Source organism: Camponotus vicinus, unplaced genomic scaffold (genome assembly GCF_025532165.1).
Source record: "Camponotus vicinus isolate PSW18456_S1 unplaced genomic scaffold, iyCamVici1.0 SCAF_11, whole genome shotgun sequence".
NCBI lineage: Eukaryota > Metazoa > Arthropoda > Insecta > Hymenoptera > Formicidae > Camponotus > Camponotus vicinus.
In genome coordinates this window covers 1,483,089-1,504,274 of record NW_028141947.1, presented here as the reverse complement: position 1 = coordinate 1,504,274, position 21,186 = coordinate 1,483,089, and the positions used below count along the sequence as shown (strand labels likewise).

At 28.0% G+C, this 21,186-nt stretch overlaps 1 protein-coding gene across 2 annotated transcripts; it reads left to right on the top strand.

Moving 5' to 3' along the window:
- Positions 1–894: 894 nt before the first annotated feature.
- On the top strand, positions 895–19,291 carry LOC145961310 (short-chain dehydrogenase/reductase family 16C member 6-like). Of its 2 annotated transcripts, XM_083081361.1 has the most exons (11): positions 895–1,195; positions 3,071–3,217; positions 3,735–3,889; positions 4,166–4,343; positions 16,190–16,345; positions 17,395–17,549; positions 17,704–17,881; positions 18,187–18,316; positions 18,475–18,595; positions 18,841–18,966; positions 19,147–19,291. In XM_083081361.1, exons 4-11 carry the CDS (start codon positions 4,263–4,265, stop codon positions 19,214–19,216), a joined length of 1,017 nt encoding a protein of 338 aa, XP_082937487.1. In that variant the 5' UTR covers positions 895–1,195; positions 3,071–3,217; positions 3,735–3,889; positions 4,166–4,262; the 3' UTR covers positions 19,217–19,291. The 2 variants fall into 2 exon arrangements, with proteins under 2 accessions (XP_082937487.1, XP_082937488.1); XM_083081362.1 differs by lacking the exons at positions 895–1,195; positions 3,071–3,217; positions 3,735–3,889; positions 4,166–4,343 and adding an exon at positions 13,113–13,301.
- Positions 19,292–21,186: the final 1,895 nt, after the last annotated feature.

Sequence of the window (21,186 nt, the reverse complement as noted above, 5' to 3'; positions counted from 1 at the left end):
ATATTTAAATTAGAATAACTTTAGATTGGAATAAATTTAATAGATTATCAAAATACTACATCAATAAATAAATAAATTTTTTATTCATTATCACATTTTGATTTAACGAATTGATCTCTTTATAGTGAATAAAATGATAATAATTCAAATAGACTGCTGTTCAGTTCCATGAATTTTTATTTGTTATAATGATTTTAAGAATCGTAAAAATATAGAATCGTGAGAATATCGAAGATAATTAATATACTACATATAGATAAATTTTGCAATTAGCCATTTAATTAAACAATTCTGATGAACCTTATTTATATCTATATAATATAATAATATTAATATCTATCATTTTATATTCCACATTTCTTTCCTTTATATTTTTTATTTAAATTTTCTTACCTATTCTACAAATGTAAATCCGTTTTTAACATAGGCATAAGGTCGAATCGAATATTATTATTGCTTTTTTTTCATAGTGTAATACAAATTAAAATTTAATATATGTGGCAAATACAAATTAAATAAATTTCAATCTTATTTTAATTTATAATAATTTATAATTTACATATAGAATTTTTATGCAAAATAAGTTAAAAACACAAGACAAAATTTAAATAATAAGATTCATTAAGCTATTTAAAAGATTCATAGAGAAATCAGTATGCGCATAATTACGATAATTTCTACTAAATGCGAATTTTTCTTGATATTAATATGTAATTCGCGCATTGCTATTCTTTTTAAATTTTAATACACATTTCTAGCCTATTTACTAAGCATTTTATCTCAGCAGAAATCCAAATATGACGAATCAAGAGACTTGAGCGCTCCCATCATTACGAAAGTGCGGAAATGTATATGTGATGACTACCTTAAGATTAGGAGCTAATTTCACGAGAGCGATAGTTTATTTCTGGACACTCGCCAGAGAGTATCGGCGTAGAAAACTCACCTTCGCTTTTACTTGTGAACACCTAACTTCGCCTGAATAGGACCGAAAAAGTAGTTATTTAAAGTATACATATATAATGGTTGTTTAAACGACAAGTATAATAAAGAGTAACCTTCAACTAGTCAATTGTCACAAAGCCCGTAATCAGGCAAATATACATGAGTTTATCACAATTGTATTCGTCAGTTCTTGCTTCTGTTCGTGCAAAGAAACAGTTTACGTTCTAAATATTCCGTTCACACAAATTTCGTAAGTATTATTCTAGTAAAATATAATTAAAATGTCTCGTAACTCGTCGAAAGTTTAAATATTGATATCCGTTCAATTTTCACGATTTCTCTTTACAAAATATAATCAATATTATAACAAAATAATTATTATTATATTCTATCCTAAGAAGGAAAACCAAATTTCTCTTTCTGTGTAAATTTATTTCAAACATAAAATATTCTAAAAAATAAGAGATACATTTTATATATATTTCTCGTGTGTATATGAGTTTTATAATAAATTTATAATAACTTTATAATAAATTTTATTATAAATAGTTATCAAATATTTTATTTTAAATAGTTATCAAATATGTATATTTAGCACAAAAAAATTATTGATCGCGTTTTTACTCAATTCAAATTAAATTCGTTTTGTGCTAAAGAAGACGGTAGTTATTATAATCAATATTTTAATCAATATTATAATCAATATTTTTATCTTATAATCAACAATTTTATTTGAGATATATATAAAGACGTTTCTGATATTCGAAAAAAATCTATTTTTTAAGGCCACATAATTATGCGTACGTGTGTGTAGATTTTCTTAATAGAATCATAAAATTTAAAATAGAATTATAAAAGAATATTAAACTATTTGCAAGATATTTCATAATTTACTTTGAAATATTATGTGACTTAAAATATATATTTATATATACTCTATATATATATATATATATATATATATATATATATATATATATATATATATCTTGTAAACTCTCTGTATTAATTGTGAAATAATTTTGTCTCAATACTTTCATATATACAGAATAATGAGATCAATTGATTAATATACATAATTGTATTTAACAAAATATGTAACTACACATTGTAATGCTACATTTAGATACATAAGGATTTATATAAAGATGATTGTTAGACATAATTCTACTTATTATTCTGTAAATAATTTAGTGAATATTTTAATGAAAGAGTGAATAGAACATATTTCATGTTTTATGTTTCAATATGTTGAAATAAAATATCTTGTAAATTATATTGAGTTTTATAAATGATTGATGAATTTTTATATATGAATCCCTATTTATTACATATTATATATTATTTATCAATTTTATACTTTAATGTTCTATTATGTCCAAAATGATGAGAAGATTTATTATAAAAAATATATGATTTTATTCTAAAGAGAGAAAGAGAGACAACAATAATTTTGAAACTTTGAAAGTGTTTTTACTTGAACAAAATTATGTTTATAGACTACAAAATATTTTCGAAACACGAAGATATAAAATAAGTTTAATCTAAAATGTTTTATTACATCAATCAATACTTTGAAAGATATTTATAATCAATAAAGTAACTCATTAATATAGTGCACACTAATATAGTATCTCATTAATATAGTGCACATATTTACACAATAATGTTCTTTTTTTCTGACCAATATATACGCACATATTTACGATATTCTTTTTTTCTGATCATCAATTCAATTTTGCGTGATTTATAGATCTTAAAATGTCGAGAAATCTTTTATATCGGATATGTAATCAAACTATAAATAGAAATTTCAGAAAAAAGGTAAATTTCATCGACAAATAAAAAATTTGACAAATATATGTCTGAAAGATAATAATTATAGAAATTCAAAGTTATTTTAGAGAACTTTTAATAACATATATATATTAAGAGAGATTTATAAATTACTAACTAAATGTCAAAAAAACATTAAAAGTTTCGAGATGTATGTATACTTTTTATACATTTCAATATATCGTTTAATGATTTCTTTATCACAGTTCCTAAAAAAGAAGTTTGTATATCTTCAATTAATCATATATCCGAGAGATATATCTGTATAAGAAATTTATTAATTTTTCAGTGTACCATAATTACAACATACATACGTATTCTGGCAAATATATTATATATTCGGCTACTTCTACAAATTCTTTACTATATCTGTGAAAGCACGTATTACAGCTTATTTAAATTACAAGAAAAGAGCGTGGCTAGCGAAATTGTTTTGGTATGTACGAAATGTGTAATGCAGATGTATTAAAAATTTGCATAATCAAAGATAAATAATAATTTTAAAAAACTTGAAATTGACAAAGACAGTGCAAAAATATTATAGTATCAACATATTGATTTATCTATTTCTCTATTTTAACAAACATATAATTAATGTTAATTACTAAGAAAATTTCATATGTTATTTTTGTTATATATATGTGTATGTGTGTATATGCAACTATAAGAAATGAAAAAAAAAATTAATTTTCAACCATTTTCATTATATTTCGCTAAAAATAAAAAAGTCAAAAGTGTCATGCTAAAAAAATGAAAATAATAAATAGTTGTCAAGCTATTTAAAAAGAAATTTTCTCATATGATTTTGCACTTCTAATCGAATTCTATGCATTAATAATAAATAAATATTCTTAAAAGTTTTTGATATTACATTATACGATATAAATTGAAAAAAGAGAATTTTATTGTGTATAATTAATATCGTTTCTTTATTATATATTATATTGCAACAGATAACAGGTGCAGGTCATGGTATAGGAAAAGAATTGGCGGCTCAATATGCGAGTTTAGGTGCAACAGTTGTGTGTTTAGATATAAATCAGCAATTAAATGAGAAGACGGCAAATGAGATCAAGAAAATCGAGAAAAGTCCAATATATACATATCAGTACGTTTCTTATATAATAGCATTATTTGTTTCTATATTGTTTTTATATTGTTTCCTGATTAGACAATAATTACAATATATAGTATTATAGTTGTTATTTTTACACACATATAATGCTCAAAATTGCTTTAATTTGGCAAAATATAGAAACAATAGCTTTGTTATATAACAAATATTCTAATTATTAACATGTCATTAGATGATGCAAAATATAATATATATAGTAATCGTATGATCAATATATTTCAATATAATTAAGCTTAAGTCTCTCTACAGATGTGACGTATCCAATAGAGAACAAGTTCTTGAAGTAGCTAAAAAAGTGAAGGAAGAAATTGGTGATGTCACTGTTTTAATTAATAATGCCGGTATAATGCCTTGCCACACATTCCTGAGTTACACAAGCGACCAAATCAAGCGACTTTTTGATATTAATATACTAGCACATATTTGGGTAAGAATTAAAATTATAAATCGTGAATATTAATTAGTTTTTTGTTTTCAAAAGAACATTATCTTCACTTCATGTTTCCTGATATAATATAAATATAATTATAGAACTCAGGAATTGTATTATGACAATTTTATTGACATAAAATTTAATTCAATCGTTTATATTAAAAATATATATATGTATACATACAGTATCTTAGGTAACTAATACATGGTGAGAAATAAAGAAATCACTGTGTCAAAATTCAGTCATGTCAACCTCTCGATCCAACACAAAGAGAAAGACTAAACCACCTTTATTAGTCTATCATAAATATTGTTTAAACTTTCAGTGTCCTTTTGTAAGTTAACAGTGTTGTCAAACTTTTTGATGAAAAACATTTCAACAATTTCTCTCTTTCTCACATGTCTCTCATTGTGCAGAATAACCGGTGTTGACCAATCGAAGTCATGATTAAGTTCCAATTTATGTTTGCTAACCACAGAAAGATTGCTTTCGTACAATTTAATGTTGTTGCAATGTTCTTTGACACGAGTGCCTAAATGTCTTTTTGTTTGGCCAATGTATGACATATTACAATTTTTACAGTCTAACTTGTAAACAACTTCAGTCCTGCTATTAATAGGCAATCTATCTTTTCCACGTTTAATTAATGCATTCAGTTTATTAGGTATATTATAGACAACATTAAGACCTACATTTTTGAAAAGGCGACTGATCTCATCACTCAAGCCCTCTACAAACGGTAAAGAAATGTAAAAAGATGTAGTCGCATTATCACATTTCATATTCATATTTACATTGTCGCGATGTTTTAAAAATTCTAGTCTTTTTTTAACGTAACGATTAATAATTTGAGTTGGAAAACAGTTGTTGGAAAGAATCCGTTTAATAATATCAATGTTCTTAGAATGAAATCGAACGTCGGATAATAAAATAGCGCGGTCAACAAGATTATAAATGGTGTTCATTTTATATTTAAACGGATGTTTGGAATAAAAATTAATGTATCTATTAGAACAAGTAGGTTTTCTGTACCAATCCGTCAAAAGCCGACCCTCCGAACGAATAACAGTCGTGTTGTATTTATTATATTTTCACTTTGAATTTATGCGCATAATATTCGTTAATTTACAGTTAATATTAATAATCATACGCTATACACATCAATTATAAGATTAAATTACCTTTGACCGCGGATTTTGTGGGACAATAAACCGTGCCATGTGTATTGCCAATAAGTGCTGCTATTGATGAAATCGCCACAATGTGACCGTGATTTTTTTCAATCATACTTGGTAGGAACGCTTGCAACGTCTAAATATGATTTCGTTAAAAACAATATACGTATACTTGCATGCGTGTGTACTTGTTTAGTCCCTTGAATTTATTTCAATTGTGAATATAGTAAATTGATTCTTTTTTTTTTTTTTTTTTTTAAAGACAGGGGAAAATGCATTACGCACACCCCCCGATGCTCCAGCGCATCGGGGGGTAGTGTTGGACTCCACGGCCCTTGGAAGAGGGCTAGTCCCTCTCCCAAGGAGTTCAATGCCGGTGTACCAACTAAAAACCCCTGTCCCGCAGCCTCCCTTGCTGCCAACGCTGCTCCAAGTCCCCGGGTACCCGCTTGCGCATTACCCCGGGGGGAGCCTGGCCCGGGCCATTTAAGTCCCCCGTCACATCGGGGGAACTGGGTCCCGATCTTCGCTCCTAGGGGAGCGGAAGGGCCGACTCAGACTATCGAGTACTGAATCGCCCCCTCTGGTCCCTTTTCTTCTTCACCGTAGAGAGGGGCGGAGGCATAAGCCCCGTCGGTTCCTCTCCAATCTCCTTTCCACGCTGGGCGAAGGGAAACCGCTCCGAGGCGGTCCTCTTTAAAGAGAGCCTGCCCGAGCAGCCCCCCCCCGCTAACGGTGGAGCCCTTTTCCGGAGTTGAGGAGGAAGGTCCTTCGCCCGCTGTCGGGCGGGTCCCTCTCTCCTCCCCCGCGGGCCCTGCTGGGGCGGAAGTTTCGGAGGGGGGTTTTTCCCTACGCGGGCCCCCCTACTCCTCCCGCCAGAATCAGTGGAGGGTTTGTCCTTAAGGGACTCTCCCTCTCGCGCCTTCTTCTTCTCCCTGGCCATAGCCGCCAGTTTTCGCTGGGCGACCCGTTTGCTCGAAAAGCATACGGTCGCCCCTAGCGAATGCGAAGCAGAGAGGCTGAATTCCGCACACAGCGGGCATTTCGGCCTCTCCGCCTCGCAGTTCCTCGACTGATGGGAGCGGTCGCTGCACCTATGGCAGCGACCACACCTGTCCACTCCTTTGCAGTCAGCCGCACCGTGGCCAACCTCCAAGCATTGGAAGCAGCGCATCCGGCGGGCCGGCAACGGCTTGGCCGCAACCGTGGCCAACCCGATGCGCCACTTCCCCTTCTCAGTAAATTGATTCTTACCGCATATCTCTATTTTATTAAGAATAATATTAAATTAAATTATTAAATAAATTAATTATTAAGTAAATTGTATTATTAATTATTACATATATAAGGCTGTAATGCTATATGGAATTATAGATTATAAGGCTATACATATGTATATATGTATATGTACTTTATAGTTGCTACGTATGTGTATCTCAAATATTATACTTGCCCAATAATGCGATTTCATATTGACGTCTATAACTCGTGTAACTTCATCTACGCTTTGATTTAGTAATGTTTTAACAAAGGCTATTCCAGCATTGTTGACTAAAATAATAACATCGCCGACTTCTTTTCTTACTTTTTCAGCCACTCTAAAGACTTCTTTTCTGTCTGCTACATTGCACCTATAAAAATCTCAAACCTTTTCAGCATTGATGATAATTAAATATTATTAAATAATTAAATATTATTAAATAATTAAATATGTGTTGTTAATTGTATGAGCATAAACCATTCAAATCGCTTTTTATTTTATAAAATTAAATAACGTTGATTTACTGATATGCGAATACAGCGTTTTTTCCCATCATTTTAATCTCGTTCATCGTTTGCTTATTAGTTTCTTCATTAATATCGCAACATATCACTGTTGCGCCTAACGATGCATAACCAATCGCTATTTCTTTTCCAATGCCATGACTTGCACTTGTTAACTATAAACACAATATTAATTATGAGGCTACATCTCATGTGAATTATACATTATATCATACAGAGTATGCCATTTTAATTGCCCTCGAATATCTCTTAAATGACGCATGTGATGCGTAAAAAATGTAAGACAAAAATTGTAAGATTTTGAGGGAGGAAAAAGATATTAGTTTGAGTGTAAATATTAAAACCATGTGAAGGTCAATATATTTTATACTTTAAGTTGACATAATTTTACATTAACTATAAAATGCTTATATAACTATAAAATATCTCATAAAATATACAGAGGAATTAATAGTGTAAAGAAAACACATAATTATACTTAAAAAAAAAATATGTAGCTGTTTGTTGCAAATTCATGTTTTCTTAAAAACAATTACGTGTTTTCTTTACACCATTAATTCATTCCTTTCATTTTTTTGTGCATAAAAGTATTGAGGTAAAATAATCGAAAGGTATTGAGATAAGATAATCGAAAAGTAAATATAATATATCGAGATATTTTATAGTTTATGTAAAATTATGTCAACCTAAAGTATAAAATATCTCGTAAACTATTCAATTTTTAGCTATCCTATCCTGGTAACTTTTTACATTGAATATTGTGAGGAATTGATTTATATGGACAAATTAGAGGGTACTCCCGTTTAAAAAACTAGATTGAGCTTTATATGGTCTTAACACCTACACCCGAAGTCAAACTAATATCTCTTTTTTCCCCTTCAAAAGCCTACAACTTTTATTTGAAACATTTTGCATGAAAATGCGTCATTTAAGAGATATACGAGGTGGACAATTAAAATAGGACACCTTGTTTAGTATAGTTACTATTGTCATAAATTTTATAGTTTATAAATTTTTATCCTTTTCAAGTGGACTTGCTATTTGATAAAATAATCTATAAGGCGAAAGAATCTTTTGATAAAATAAATTTAACATGTTTAATATTTACATGTATTAATTTTAATTTGATGAACTGAATATTACATTAGTATATTAGAAAAAATACGTTTTCTATATCTATATTCTATTAATTCCACACGCACCAAAACAATTTCATTAGTTACGCTCTTTTTTGTTATTGGAATAAACATTGTGAATATGTTCTTGCAGATGAAATAAAAGACTTTCAAAATAAGAAATAGTATTTCTGCCAAAAGAAGCAGGGTGTCGTTGCATATCGTTGTTTTCATCCTAATTATCTGGAAAGTTAATAATTATATATATATATATATATATATATATATATATATATATATTAATAATATATTAATATTAATATACATTATATATTATAAATAAAAATGAAATGAAAATTAATTCGTTTCTTCTCTTTCTCTCTCTTAGAAGATCTAAGTAATCTATTTATAGGCAATATGAAATTTTAAGGTTTACAGGTTTATTGAATGATTCGATATTTAAAGACCTAAAATATATTACGTGAAGGTTGTCAGGTTTTCACCCCATTTGTGTATGTATGGGCGCGCGCGCGCGCACACACACACACGCACGCACACACACACACACAAGAAATGTAAATTCGACATCTTTCACAGTACACCTTGGACTGCAATGCACCTTGGAGTGTCGACAATGTTGTAATTTTCAAGTCTTATAACTCGCAAACATTTTTAATGAAAAATAACTTATAGTGTTTTGAAAAGCTCTCGAAATAAGCTACAAGAATGTGTTATAAAAAATAGGGGGTTCCATTTAAAAAATTGAAGGTGATCTTCATGCGACTATCAAATGATTATTCAAGATCAAACCAATGATACCATCTTGTACTTTTCGAAGTCAAAGAAACTTTTGTACGAAACATTTTTTCGTATCTTCCATATTTTTCGAAATATTTGCCTGGGACGAATAAAATGATTCACTCTGTATATTTATCCATATCATATAAAAATATTTTTAATTTTTCAAATTTTTACTTATTTATTACCTGAAACCGAAGTAGTTAGATTACCAATATGGTAAGATATATTTAAGGAACCTGATTACATTTATCGTCCAAAACTCTTCTATGGTGATATTATTTTCCTTCCAGTCTGATAAATCTCATATCCAGTTGAATCTTTCTGAGTCTGCCGATTATATGTATGTAAGTTGCTGGGCTTCACTTTTTATATCTAACTTTGCATTTGCATTAAGCATATGCGCATGCGTAAATTTCTCTGTCTTTTGTTTTCCACCTTTATCTTTAATTGTTGGACTACGATAATTAACTGATGCAAGTAAAATAGATTCGAGCAAACCTTTACTTATTAATCACGAACATCATACGCGCACTGTTGTACATGTAATGAACTTTAAAATCGTATGTCACCGAAAACATGATATCCTTTCACTTTTGCGTAACATTAAAAAACAATGAGTTCAATTTCATTACACGTAAGACTAAATTATTTATAAATAAATGCTGTGACAGATGCAAACGAGAGAAGATTGTATAACATCTCGAATCAATTATAGAAAGAAATTATATTTTTAATGAATTATATTTTTCCAAATCATGATTGAAAATTTTAAGCATTAGTAGCATATTATCCATTTCTTTCTTCTTTTTCACATAAACTATAACATAAATTCTTATATAAACTATAAAATAAATTACACTCATATTTGTTCGATAAATCATTAAATCCTTATTAATATTATCCTTTATCTTTGATATTATCTTTTAAATTTATTTTTCAGTATAATCGCATTTTAATTTTATGACTTTATACTATAATATGCGAGCTTGTATTGCTTTAAAATTATATTATTTGTGACTTGAATGCGAGAATTTGAAGACAGATTATAATCTGACAGAGATTGTAAAAGACAGAGAAATTTACACGTGCGCATATGCTTAATGCAAAAGCAAAGTTAAATATAAAAAGTGAAGCCCAGCAACTTACATACATATAATCGGCAGACTCAGAAAGATTCACTGGTTGTGAGATTTATCAGACTGGAAGGAAAATAATATAACCATAGAAGAGTTTTGGATAATTATAATCAGGTACATAAAATAAATCTTACCATATTGGTAATCTAACTACTTCGGTTTCAGGTAATAAATAAGTAAAAATTTGAAAAATTAAAAATATTTTTATATGATATGGATAAATATACAGAGTGATTCATTTTAATCGTCCCAGGCAAATATTTCGAAAAATATGAAAGATACGAAAAAATGTTTCGTACAAAAGTTTTTTTGACTTCGAAAAGAACAAGATGGTATCATTGGTTTGATCTTGAATAATCATTTGATAGTCGCATGAAGATCATCTTCAATTTTTTAAATGGAACCCCCTATTTTTTATAACACATTCTTGTAGCTTATTTCGAGAGCTTTTCAAAACACGATAAGTTATTTTTCATTAAAAATGTTTACGAGTTATAAGACTTGAAAATTACAACATTGTCAACACTCCAAGGTGCATAGCAGTCCAAGGTGTATTGTGAAAGTTGTCGAATTTACATTTCTTGTGTGTGTGTGTGTGTTTGTTTGTTTGTGTGTGTGTGTGTGTGTGTGTGTGTGTGTGTGTGTGTGTGTGGTCATGTGGGCGCGCGCGCGCGTGCGTACATACACAAAAGGGGTGAAAACCTGACAACCTTCACGTGATATATTTTGGGTCTTTAAATATCGAATCATTCAATAAAACTGTAAACCTTAAAAATTCATATTACCTATAAATAGATTATTTTGATTCTTCTAAGAGAGAGAAAAAGAAGAAACGAATTAATTTTCATTTTATTTTTATTTATAATATATAATGTATATTAATATTAATATATTACTAATATATATATATATATATATATATATATATATATAATTATTAACTTTCCAGATAATTAGGATGAAAACAACGATATGCAACGACACCCTGCTTCTTCTGGAAGAAATACTATTTCTTATTTTGAAAGTTTTTTATTTCATCTACAAGAACATATTCACAATGTTTATTCCAATAACAAAAAAGAGGATAACTAATGAAATTGTTTTGGTGCGTGTGGAATTCATAGAATATAGATATAGAAAACGTATTTTTTCTAATATACTAATGTAATATTCAGTTCATCAAATTAAAATTAATACATGTAAATATTAAACATGTTAAATTTATTTTATCAAAAGATTCTTTCGCCTTATAGATTATTTTATCAAATAGCAAGTCCACTTGAAAAGGATAAAAATTTATAAACTATAAAATTTATGACAATAGTAACTATACTAAACAAGGTGTCCTATTTTAATTGTCCACCTCGAATATCTCTTAAATGACGCATTTTCATGCAAAATGTTTCAAATAAAAGTTGTAGGCTTTTGAAGGGGAAAAAAGAGATATTAGTTTGACTTCGGGTGTAGGTGTTAAGACCATATAAAGCTCAATCTAGTTTTTTAAACGGGAGTACCCTCTAATTTGTCCATATAAATCAATTCCTCACAATATTCAATGTAAAAAGTTACCAGGATAGGATAGCTAAAAATTGAATAGTTTACGAGATATTTTATACTTTAGGTTGACATAATTTTACATAAACTATAAAATATCTCGATATATTATATTTTCTTTTCGATTATCTTATCTCAATACCTTTCGATTATTTTACCTCAATACTCTTATGCACAAAAAAATGAAAGGAATGAATTAATGGTGTAAAGAAATCATATGAATTTGCAACAAACAGCTACATATTTTTTTTTTAAGTATAATTATGTGTTTTCTTTACACTATTAATTCCTCTGAATATTTTATGAGATATTTTATAGTTATATAAGCATTTTATAGTTAATGTAAAATTATGTCAACTTAAAGTATAAAATATATTGACCTTCACATGGTTTTAATATTTACACTCAAATTAATATCTTTTTCCTCTCTCAAAATCTTACAATCTTTGTCTTACATTTTTTACGCATCACATGCGTCATTTAAGAGGTATTCGAGGGCAATTAAAATGGCATACTCTGTATGATATAATGTATAATTCACATGAGATGTAGCCTCATAATTAATCTTATGTTTATAGATAACAGGTGCAGGTCATGGCATTGGAAAAGAAATAGCGATTGGTTATGCATCGTTAGGCGCAACAGTGATATGTGGCGATATTAATGAAGAAACTAATAAGCAAACGATGAACGAGATTAAAATGATGGGAAAAAACGCTGTATTCGCATATCAGTAAATCAACGTTATTTAATTTTATAAAATAAAAAGCGATTTGAATGGTTTATGCTCATACAATTAACAACACATATTTAATTATTTAATAATATTTAATTATTTAATAATATTTAATTATCATCAATGCTGAAAAGGTTTGAGATTTTTATAGGTGCAATGTAGCAGACAGAAAAGAAGTCTTTAGAGTGGCTGAAAAAGTAAGAAAAGAAGTCGGCGATGTTATTATTTTAGTCAACAATGCTGGAATAGCATTTGTTAAAACATTACTAAATCAAAGCGTCGATGAAGTTACACGAGTTATAGACGTCAATATGAAATCGCATTATTGGGCAAGTATAATATTTGAGATACACATACGTAGCAACTATAAAGTACATATACATATATACATATGTATAGCCTTATAATCTATAATTCCATATAGCATTACAGCCTTATATATGTAATAATTAATAATACAATTTACTTAATAATTAATTTATTTAATAATTTAATTTAATATTTGTTCTGGGTCAGGCTTTAGGCCAAGATCGAGAGATCGATTACGACTTAGAGAGATTAGGAGATTCATTGTCGACTGATAGATAGATAATCAACATTTTGTAGTGTTAACAAAATCAAAATAAACTAAGTTATGATTCAAGAGGAAGGTGTGTAATTCCTTTAACACATAACATATATAGAATTATGAGACAAAATGTTGAATTTATTTTTTATTAACCGTAATTGCTTCAAAAGATATTTATATTATACAACTTTATTGGAAAATAATAATAGAATTATAATAGTTATATAATAAGTTATAATAAGTATATATATATATATATATATATATATATATATATATATATTAATAATATATTAATATTAATATACATTATATATTATAAATAAAAATAAAATGAAAATTAATTCGTTTCTTCTTTTTCTCTCTATTAGAAGAATCTAAGTAATCTATTTATAGCCAATACGAATTTTTAATGTTTACAGGTTAATTGAATGATTCGATATTTAAGAACCTAAAATATATCACGTGTAGATTGTCAGGTTTTCACCTCTTTTGTATATGTACGCGCGCGCGCACACACACACACACACACACACACACAAGAAATGTAAATTCTACAACTTTCACACCTTGGACTGCTATGCACCTTGGAGTGTCGACAATGTTGTAATTTTCAAGTCTTATAACTCGCAAACATTTTTAATGAAAAATAACTTATAGTGTTTTGAAAAGCAATCGAAATAAGCTACTATGCTAGAATGTGTTATAAAAAATAGGGGGTTCCATTTAAAAAATTGAAGGTGATCTTCATGCGACTATCAAATGATTATTCAAGATCAAACCAATGATACCATCTTGTTCTTTTCGAAGTCAAAAAACCTTTTGTACGAAACATTTTTTCGTATCTTTCATATTTTTTGAAATATTTGCCTGCGACGAATAAAATGAATCACTCTGTATATTTATCCATATCATATAAAAATATTTTTAATTTTGCAAATTTTTACTTATTTATTACCTGAAACCGAAGTAGTAAGATTACCAATATGGTAAGACTTATTTTATGTACCTGATTATATTTATCGTCCAAAACTCTTCTATGGTGATATTATTTTCCTTCCAGTCTGATAAATCTCACATCCAGTTGAATCTTTCTGAGTCTGCCGATTATATGTATGTAAGTTGCTGAGCTTCACTTTTTATATCTAACTTTGCATTTGCATTAAGCATATGCGCATGCGTAAATTTCTCTGTCTTTTGTTTTCCACCTTTATTTTTAATTGTTGGACTACGATAATTAACTGATACAAGTAAAATAGATTCGAGCAAACCTTTACTTATTAATCACGAACATCATACGCGCACTGTTGTATATGTAATGAACTTTTGAATCGTATGCCACCGAAAACATGATATCCTTTCACTTTTGCGTAACATTAAAAAACAATGAGTTCAATTTCATTATACGTAAGACTAAATTATTTATAAATAAATGACAGATGCAAACGAGAGATGATTGTATAACATCTCGAATCAATTATAGAAAGAAATTATATTTTTAATGAATTATATTTTTCCAAATCATGATTAAAAATTTTAAGCATAAGTAGCATATTACTCTTGTACTTGTTTATAATGTTTTATCTTATATTTTTACATAGATACAAGGAAAGATAACATGTTGCAGAAATTTGTATAAAATCTCGTTAATTATGTTCTCCTGTGAAATAAAAGTGATTAATTCGCATTCAAATTAATGATCGATGCAAACATTTCTTTCTTCTTTTTCACATAAACTATAACATAAATTCTTATATAAACTATAAAATAAATTACACTCATATTTGTTCGATAAATCATTAAATCCTTATTAATATTATCCTTTATCTTTGATATTATCTTTTAAATTTATTTTTCAGTATAATCGCATTTTAATTTTATGACTTTATACTATAATATGCGAGCTTGTATTGCTTTAAAATTATATTATTTGTGACTTAAATGCGAGAATTTGAAGACAGATTATAATCTGACAGAGATTATAAAAGACAGAGAAATTTACACCTGCCCATATGCTTAATGCAAATGCAAAGTTAAATATAAAAAGTGAAGCCCAGCAACTTACATACATATAATCGGCAGACTCAGAAAGATTCAACTGGTTGTGAGATTTATCAGACTGGAAGGAAAATAATATCACCATAGAAGAGTTTTGGACGATAATTATAATCAGGTACATAAAATAAATCTTACCATATTGGTAATCTAACTACTTCGGTTTCAGGTAATAAATAAGTAAAAATTTGAAAAATTAAAAATATTTTTATATGATATGGATAAATATACAGAGTGATTCATTTTAATCGTCCCAGGCAAATATTTCGAAAAATATGAAAGATACGAAAAAATGTTTCGTCAAAAGTTTCTTTGACTTCGAAAAGTACAAGATGGTATCATTGGTTTGATCTCGAATAATCATTTGATAGTCGCATGAAGATCACCTTCAATTTTTTAAATGGAACCCCCTATTTTTTATAACACATTCTTGTAGCTTATTTCGAGAGCTTTTCAAAACACTATAAGTTATTTTTCATTAAAAATGTTTGCGAGTTATAAGACTTGAAAATTACAACATTGTCGACACTCCAAGATGCATAGCAGTCCAAGGTGTGAAAGTTGTAGAATTTACATTTCTTGTGTGTGTGTGTGTGTGTGTGTGTGTGTGTGTGTGTGTGTGTGTGCGCGCGCGCGCGCGCGCGCGCGTACATATACAAAAGAGGTGAAAACCTGACAACCTTCACGTGATATATTTTAAGTCTTTAAATATCGAATCATTCAATAAACCTGTAAACCTTAAAAATTCATATTGCCTATAAATAAATTACTTAGATTCTTCTAAGAGAGAGAAAAAGGAGAAACGAATTAATTTTCATTTTATTTTTATTTATAATATATAATATATATTAATATTAATATATTATTAATATTTATATATATATATATATATATATATAATTATTAACTTTCCAGATAATTAGGATGAAAACAACGATATGCAACGACACCCTGCTTCTTCTGGCAGAAATACTATTTCTTATTTTGAAAGTCTTTTATTTCATCTGCAAGAACATATTCACAATGTTTATTCCAATAACAAAAAAGAGCGTAACTAATGAAATTGTTTTGGTGCGTGTGGAATTCATAGAATATAGATATAGAAAACGTATTTTTTCTAATATACTAATGTAATATTCAGTTCATCAAATTAAAATTAGTACATGTAAATATTAAACATGTTAAATTTATATTATCAAAAGATTCTTTCGCCTTATAGATTATTTTATCAAATAGCAAGTCCACTTGAAAAGGATAAAAATTTATAAACTATAAAATTTATGATAATAGTAACTATACTAAACAAGGTGTCCTATTTTAATTGTCCACCTCGAATATCTCTTAAATGACGCATTTTCATGCAAAATGTTTCAAATAATAGTTGTAGGCTTTTGAAGGGGAAAAAAGAGATATTAGTTTGACTTCGGGTGTAGGTGTTAAGACCATATAAAGCTCAATCTAGTTTTTTAAACGGGAGTAACCTCTAATTTGTCCATATAAATCAATTCCTCACAATATTCTATGTAAAAAGTTACAAGGATAGGATAGCTAAAAATTGAATAGTTTACGAGATATTTTATACTTTAGGTTGGCATAATTTTACATAAACTATAAAATATCTCGATATATTATATTTACTTTTCGATTATCTTATCTCAATACCTTTCGATTATTTTACCTCAATACTTTTATGCACAAAAAAATGAAAGGAATGAATTAATGGTGTAAAGAAAACACGTAATTGTTTTTAAGAAAACATATGAATTTGCAACAAACAGCTACATATTTTTTTTTTAAGAATAATTATGTGTTTTCTTTACACTATTAATTCCTCTGAATATTTTATGAGATATTTTATAGTTATATAAGCATTTTATAGTTAATGTAAAATTATGTCAACTTAAAGTATAAAATATATTTACCTTCACATGGTTTTAATATTTACCCTCAAACTAATATCTTTTTCCTCCCTCAAAATCTTACAATTTTTGTCTTACATTTTTTACGCATCACATGCGTCATTTAAGAGGTATTCGAGGGCAATTAAAATGGCATACTCTGTATGATATAATGTATAATTCACATGAGATGTAGCCTCATAATTAATATTATGTTTATAGATAACAGGTGCAGGTCATGGCATTGGAAAAGAAATAGCGATTGGTTATGCATCGTTAGGCGCAACAGTGATATGTTGCGATATTAATGAAGAAACTAATAAGCAAACGATGAACGAGATTAAAATGATGGGAAAAAACGCTGTATTCGCATATCAGTAAATCAACGTTATTTAATTTTATAAAATAAAAAGCGATTCGAATAGTTTATGCTCATACATTTAACAACACATATTTAATTATTTAATAATATTTAATTATTTAATAATATTTAATTATCATCAATGCTGAAGAAGTTTGAGATTTTTATAGGTGCAATGTAGCAGACAGAAAAGAAGTCTTTAGAGTGGCTGAAAAAGTAAGAAAAGAAGTCGGCGATGTTACTATTTTAGTTAACAATGCTGGAATAGCATTTGTTAAAACATTACTAAATCAAAGCGTCGATGAAGTTACACGAGTTATAGACGTCAATATGAAATCGCATTATTGGGCAAGTATAATATTTGAGATACACATACGTAGCAACTATAAAGTACATATTCATATATACATATGTATAGCCTTATAATCTATAATTCCATATAGCATTACAGCCTTATATATGTAATAATTAATAATACAATTTACTTAATAATTAATTTATTTAATAATTTAATTTAATATTATTCTTAAAAAAATAGGGATATGCGCTAAGAATCAATTTACTATATTCACAATTGAAATAAATTCAAGAGACTAAACAAGTACACACGCATGCAAGTATACGTATATTGTTTTTAACGAAATCATTATTAGACGTTGCAAGCGTTCCTACCAAGTATGTTTGAAAAAAATCACGGTCACATTGTGGCGATTTCATCAATAGCAGCACTTATTGGCAATACACATGGCACGGTTTATTGTCCCACAAAATTCGCGGTCAAAGGTAATTTAATCTTATAATTCTATTGAAGTGTATAGCGTATGATTATTAATATTAACTGTAAATTAACGAATATTATGCGCATAAATTCAAAGTGAAAATATAATAAATACAATTGCAGAGCATCTTTTTTTAATATTTTCTTCATTTACATATTATAGCACTTATGGAATCCCTCAGCTATGAATTGCGTGAATATAGCAAAGGAAAATCCTTAATTAAATTCACTACCGTTTATCCGGCCCTAGTACTTACTGGACTTGTTAAAATGCCAAGATCAAGGTACGTTTATGTAATGATGTAAAGTTGATGAATTGTAAATAATATTTCGTAATAGCGATAATATAAATATATAAATTATAATTTTATGCAAACGTTTTATAATCAACATATTCGATAAAAAAAATTACAGATTTTATTAGCATTAAATCTTACATTTTATATATATTTAAAATGTACTGAAATAATAAGATATTTTTATAATAGTTATTGCTGATACATAACATTATTTTATTTATCAATAATAGATTTTCATTTATGATGAATGGACTTACGCCACAGAACGCAGCTTCATTAATAATTGATGCGCAAAGACAGAATTTTCGAGAAAGAAGTATACCTTCACATTGTCTGCCACTGTTACGTTTATTAGGGTAAATTGCGTAAATAAAAATTCAATCATTAAATGCGTATATTTTTAAATAAATCAAAATATGCTAATAAGCTGCAAAGCGATTCGTAGCTAATAAATACAAACACCTATTATTGTATTATATTTATATTATTTATATTATTTGTACATTCTCTATTAAAAAAAAATATTTTAATTTCAGGCTTTTACCCACCAAGGCATTCCATTGTATTTTAGATTTTTTGGATATCGGTATTGATATAGAAGATTAAAAAATATGAGTTTGTATACATCATTATATATAAATATATCTTATAATATACAAGTATATTAGTATATCTTATTATATACATATATTGTATTGCTTTGAATTTATTATTTTATATTCGAAACAATAAAAATAATTATAATTTCCAATAATTATAATTATTATAATCAAAGTAATTAACTTATTATATCTTATTATATAACTATTATAATTCTATTATTATTTTCCAATAAAATTGTATAATATAAATATCTTTTGTAGCAAATTACGGTTAATAAAAAATAATTTCAACATTTTGTCTCATAATTCTATATATGTATATATATGGAATGTTTGAATGTAAAATATGTCAAGTTTATTCCATTTCTTGATAATTTGCTGAAAAGATAAATTTTATTAAAACATTTCCCTGGTGAAAATTAAACGCTTCTCGAAGCGTCAAAGAAGCATAAAGAATAACGAGCGGTCGTTCACATTTTATGGAGCGTTTAGGAAGTGTAAATGAAGAGTTTCTAAATGTCAATCATTGAAGTGTGTGGGAAGCGTATCGGAGTGTTTCGTTCACATTTTATGGAGCGTTTGGGAAACGTAAAGGAAAACATGAAATATTCAAGTGTAAGGGAAGCGTAACGGAATGTTTCGTACACACTTTATGGAGCGTTCGAGAAATATGCATGAAGATTTAAAATCGCGAAGAGTTAATGGGAAGTCAATGAAGCTTCTAAGAAGCGTTTATTCTGTTCGTTTACGCTTCTTTGACACTTCGAGAAGCGTTTAATTTTCACCAGGGAGGATATGTATTTTATTCTCAATCGTGAAATTCGTATAAAGTCGCGTATTAATCGCAAATAAATCGGACAGTGAATTTTATGTTCATAAACAATACGGATCACAAATGTTTGCCAAAATATCTTCGTCTGTCATCATTTGTGTGATAATAATTATATCGCACGCGTGTCTATTGATTGTTTCGATTATCATATAAAAATTATGCGTATTTCGCAATCGAATATTCCGATTATTGTCGATTTATTTATTCGTCGCGTTTTCTCGCGTATTTTAAATCGCGATTTATTTAGTAATTTAATTGTTGATTTCGAAGTTTATTCTATCTTTTTATTTTGAATATTTTCTTTGATAATTTATACATAATGCGCCAGTAATGCAAATACTTTCTTTTACAATCGAAGAAATCATCAATAATACGATAATTTTATTAATGACTCTTTTGATCACGATTATTTATGTTATATAAAACTTATTAAATTCTATTGCATATCTATTATTAATAATAAATATCGCGTTAATTAATCTTCGCTGATCAGTCTCGTCTGGACTATGTAAAAATTTTTAGTAAATTTTATATTATACGTATATTTTGGACATTTTCGTGTAATAAATTATTCCATGTAATAAATTATTTTGTATTAAATTTCGAATTATATTTTATATTAAATTTGTATTATATTTTGTCATATATTTTGTAATATATATATATTTGTAATGTAATTATTTTTCTGTTAATTAATAATTTAATATGTTTATGTTAATATTTTTTATGTTAGTTAATAATTTAATTTGTAATTTATTTCGTAATGTGTTTTTTATGTAATTGCAAATTAATTGTAATTTACGTTGCATATATTATAATTATGTCCATAGAAGGAGTATCGCTTTCAGGGATCACTTAAAAGCAGGCCATGACATCTCTCAGTCCTCTCTGTTTATTTTATTTATATTATCAGAGCACAGTATATACAGTAGCGCAACTTTGGCAATTTTAGCGTGGGTAAAAATGAATCGCACATGCGTGGACTTGGTAGGTAACCAATCACGGCAGTGACCTTCTGTCTCGCTTGCTCTCTCTTTGTCTCTCTTTCTAACCTATTATACACACACTATACAGAGCGAGACATCTGACATCGAAACATACACTATACTGGGTGACTTATTTGAAATAAACAATTTCAGATC

What these genes read in the sequence shown, in the direction of transcription:
- LOC145961310 (XM_083081361.1), top strand. Translation starts at nt 4,263, where the DNA reads ATGCCTTGCCACACATTCCTGAGTTACACAAGCGACCAAATCAAGCGA. An exon ending in AACGCTGTATTCGCATATCA is followed by an intron (nt 17,550 to 17,703) that starts GTAAATCAACGT and finishes AGATTTTTATAG; the next exon opens with GTGCAATGTAGCAGACAGAA. An exon ending in ATATGAAATCGCATTATTGG is followed by an intron (nt 17,882 to 18,186) that starts GCAAGTATAATA and finishes AATCATTATTAG; the next exon opens with ACGTTGCAAGCGTTCCTACC.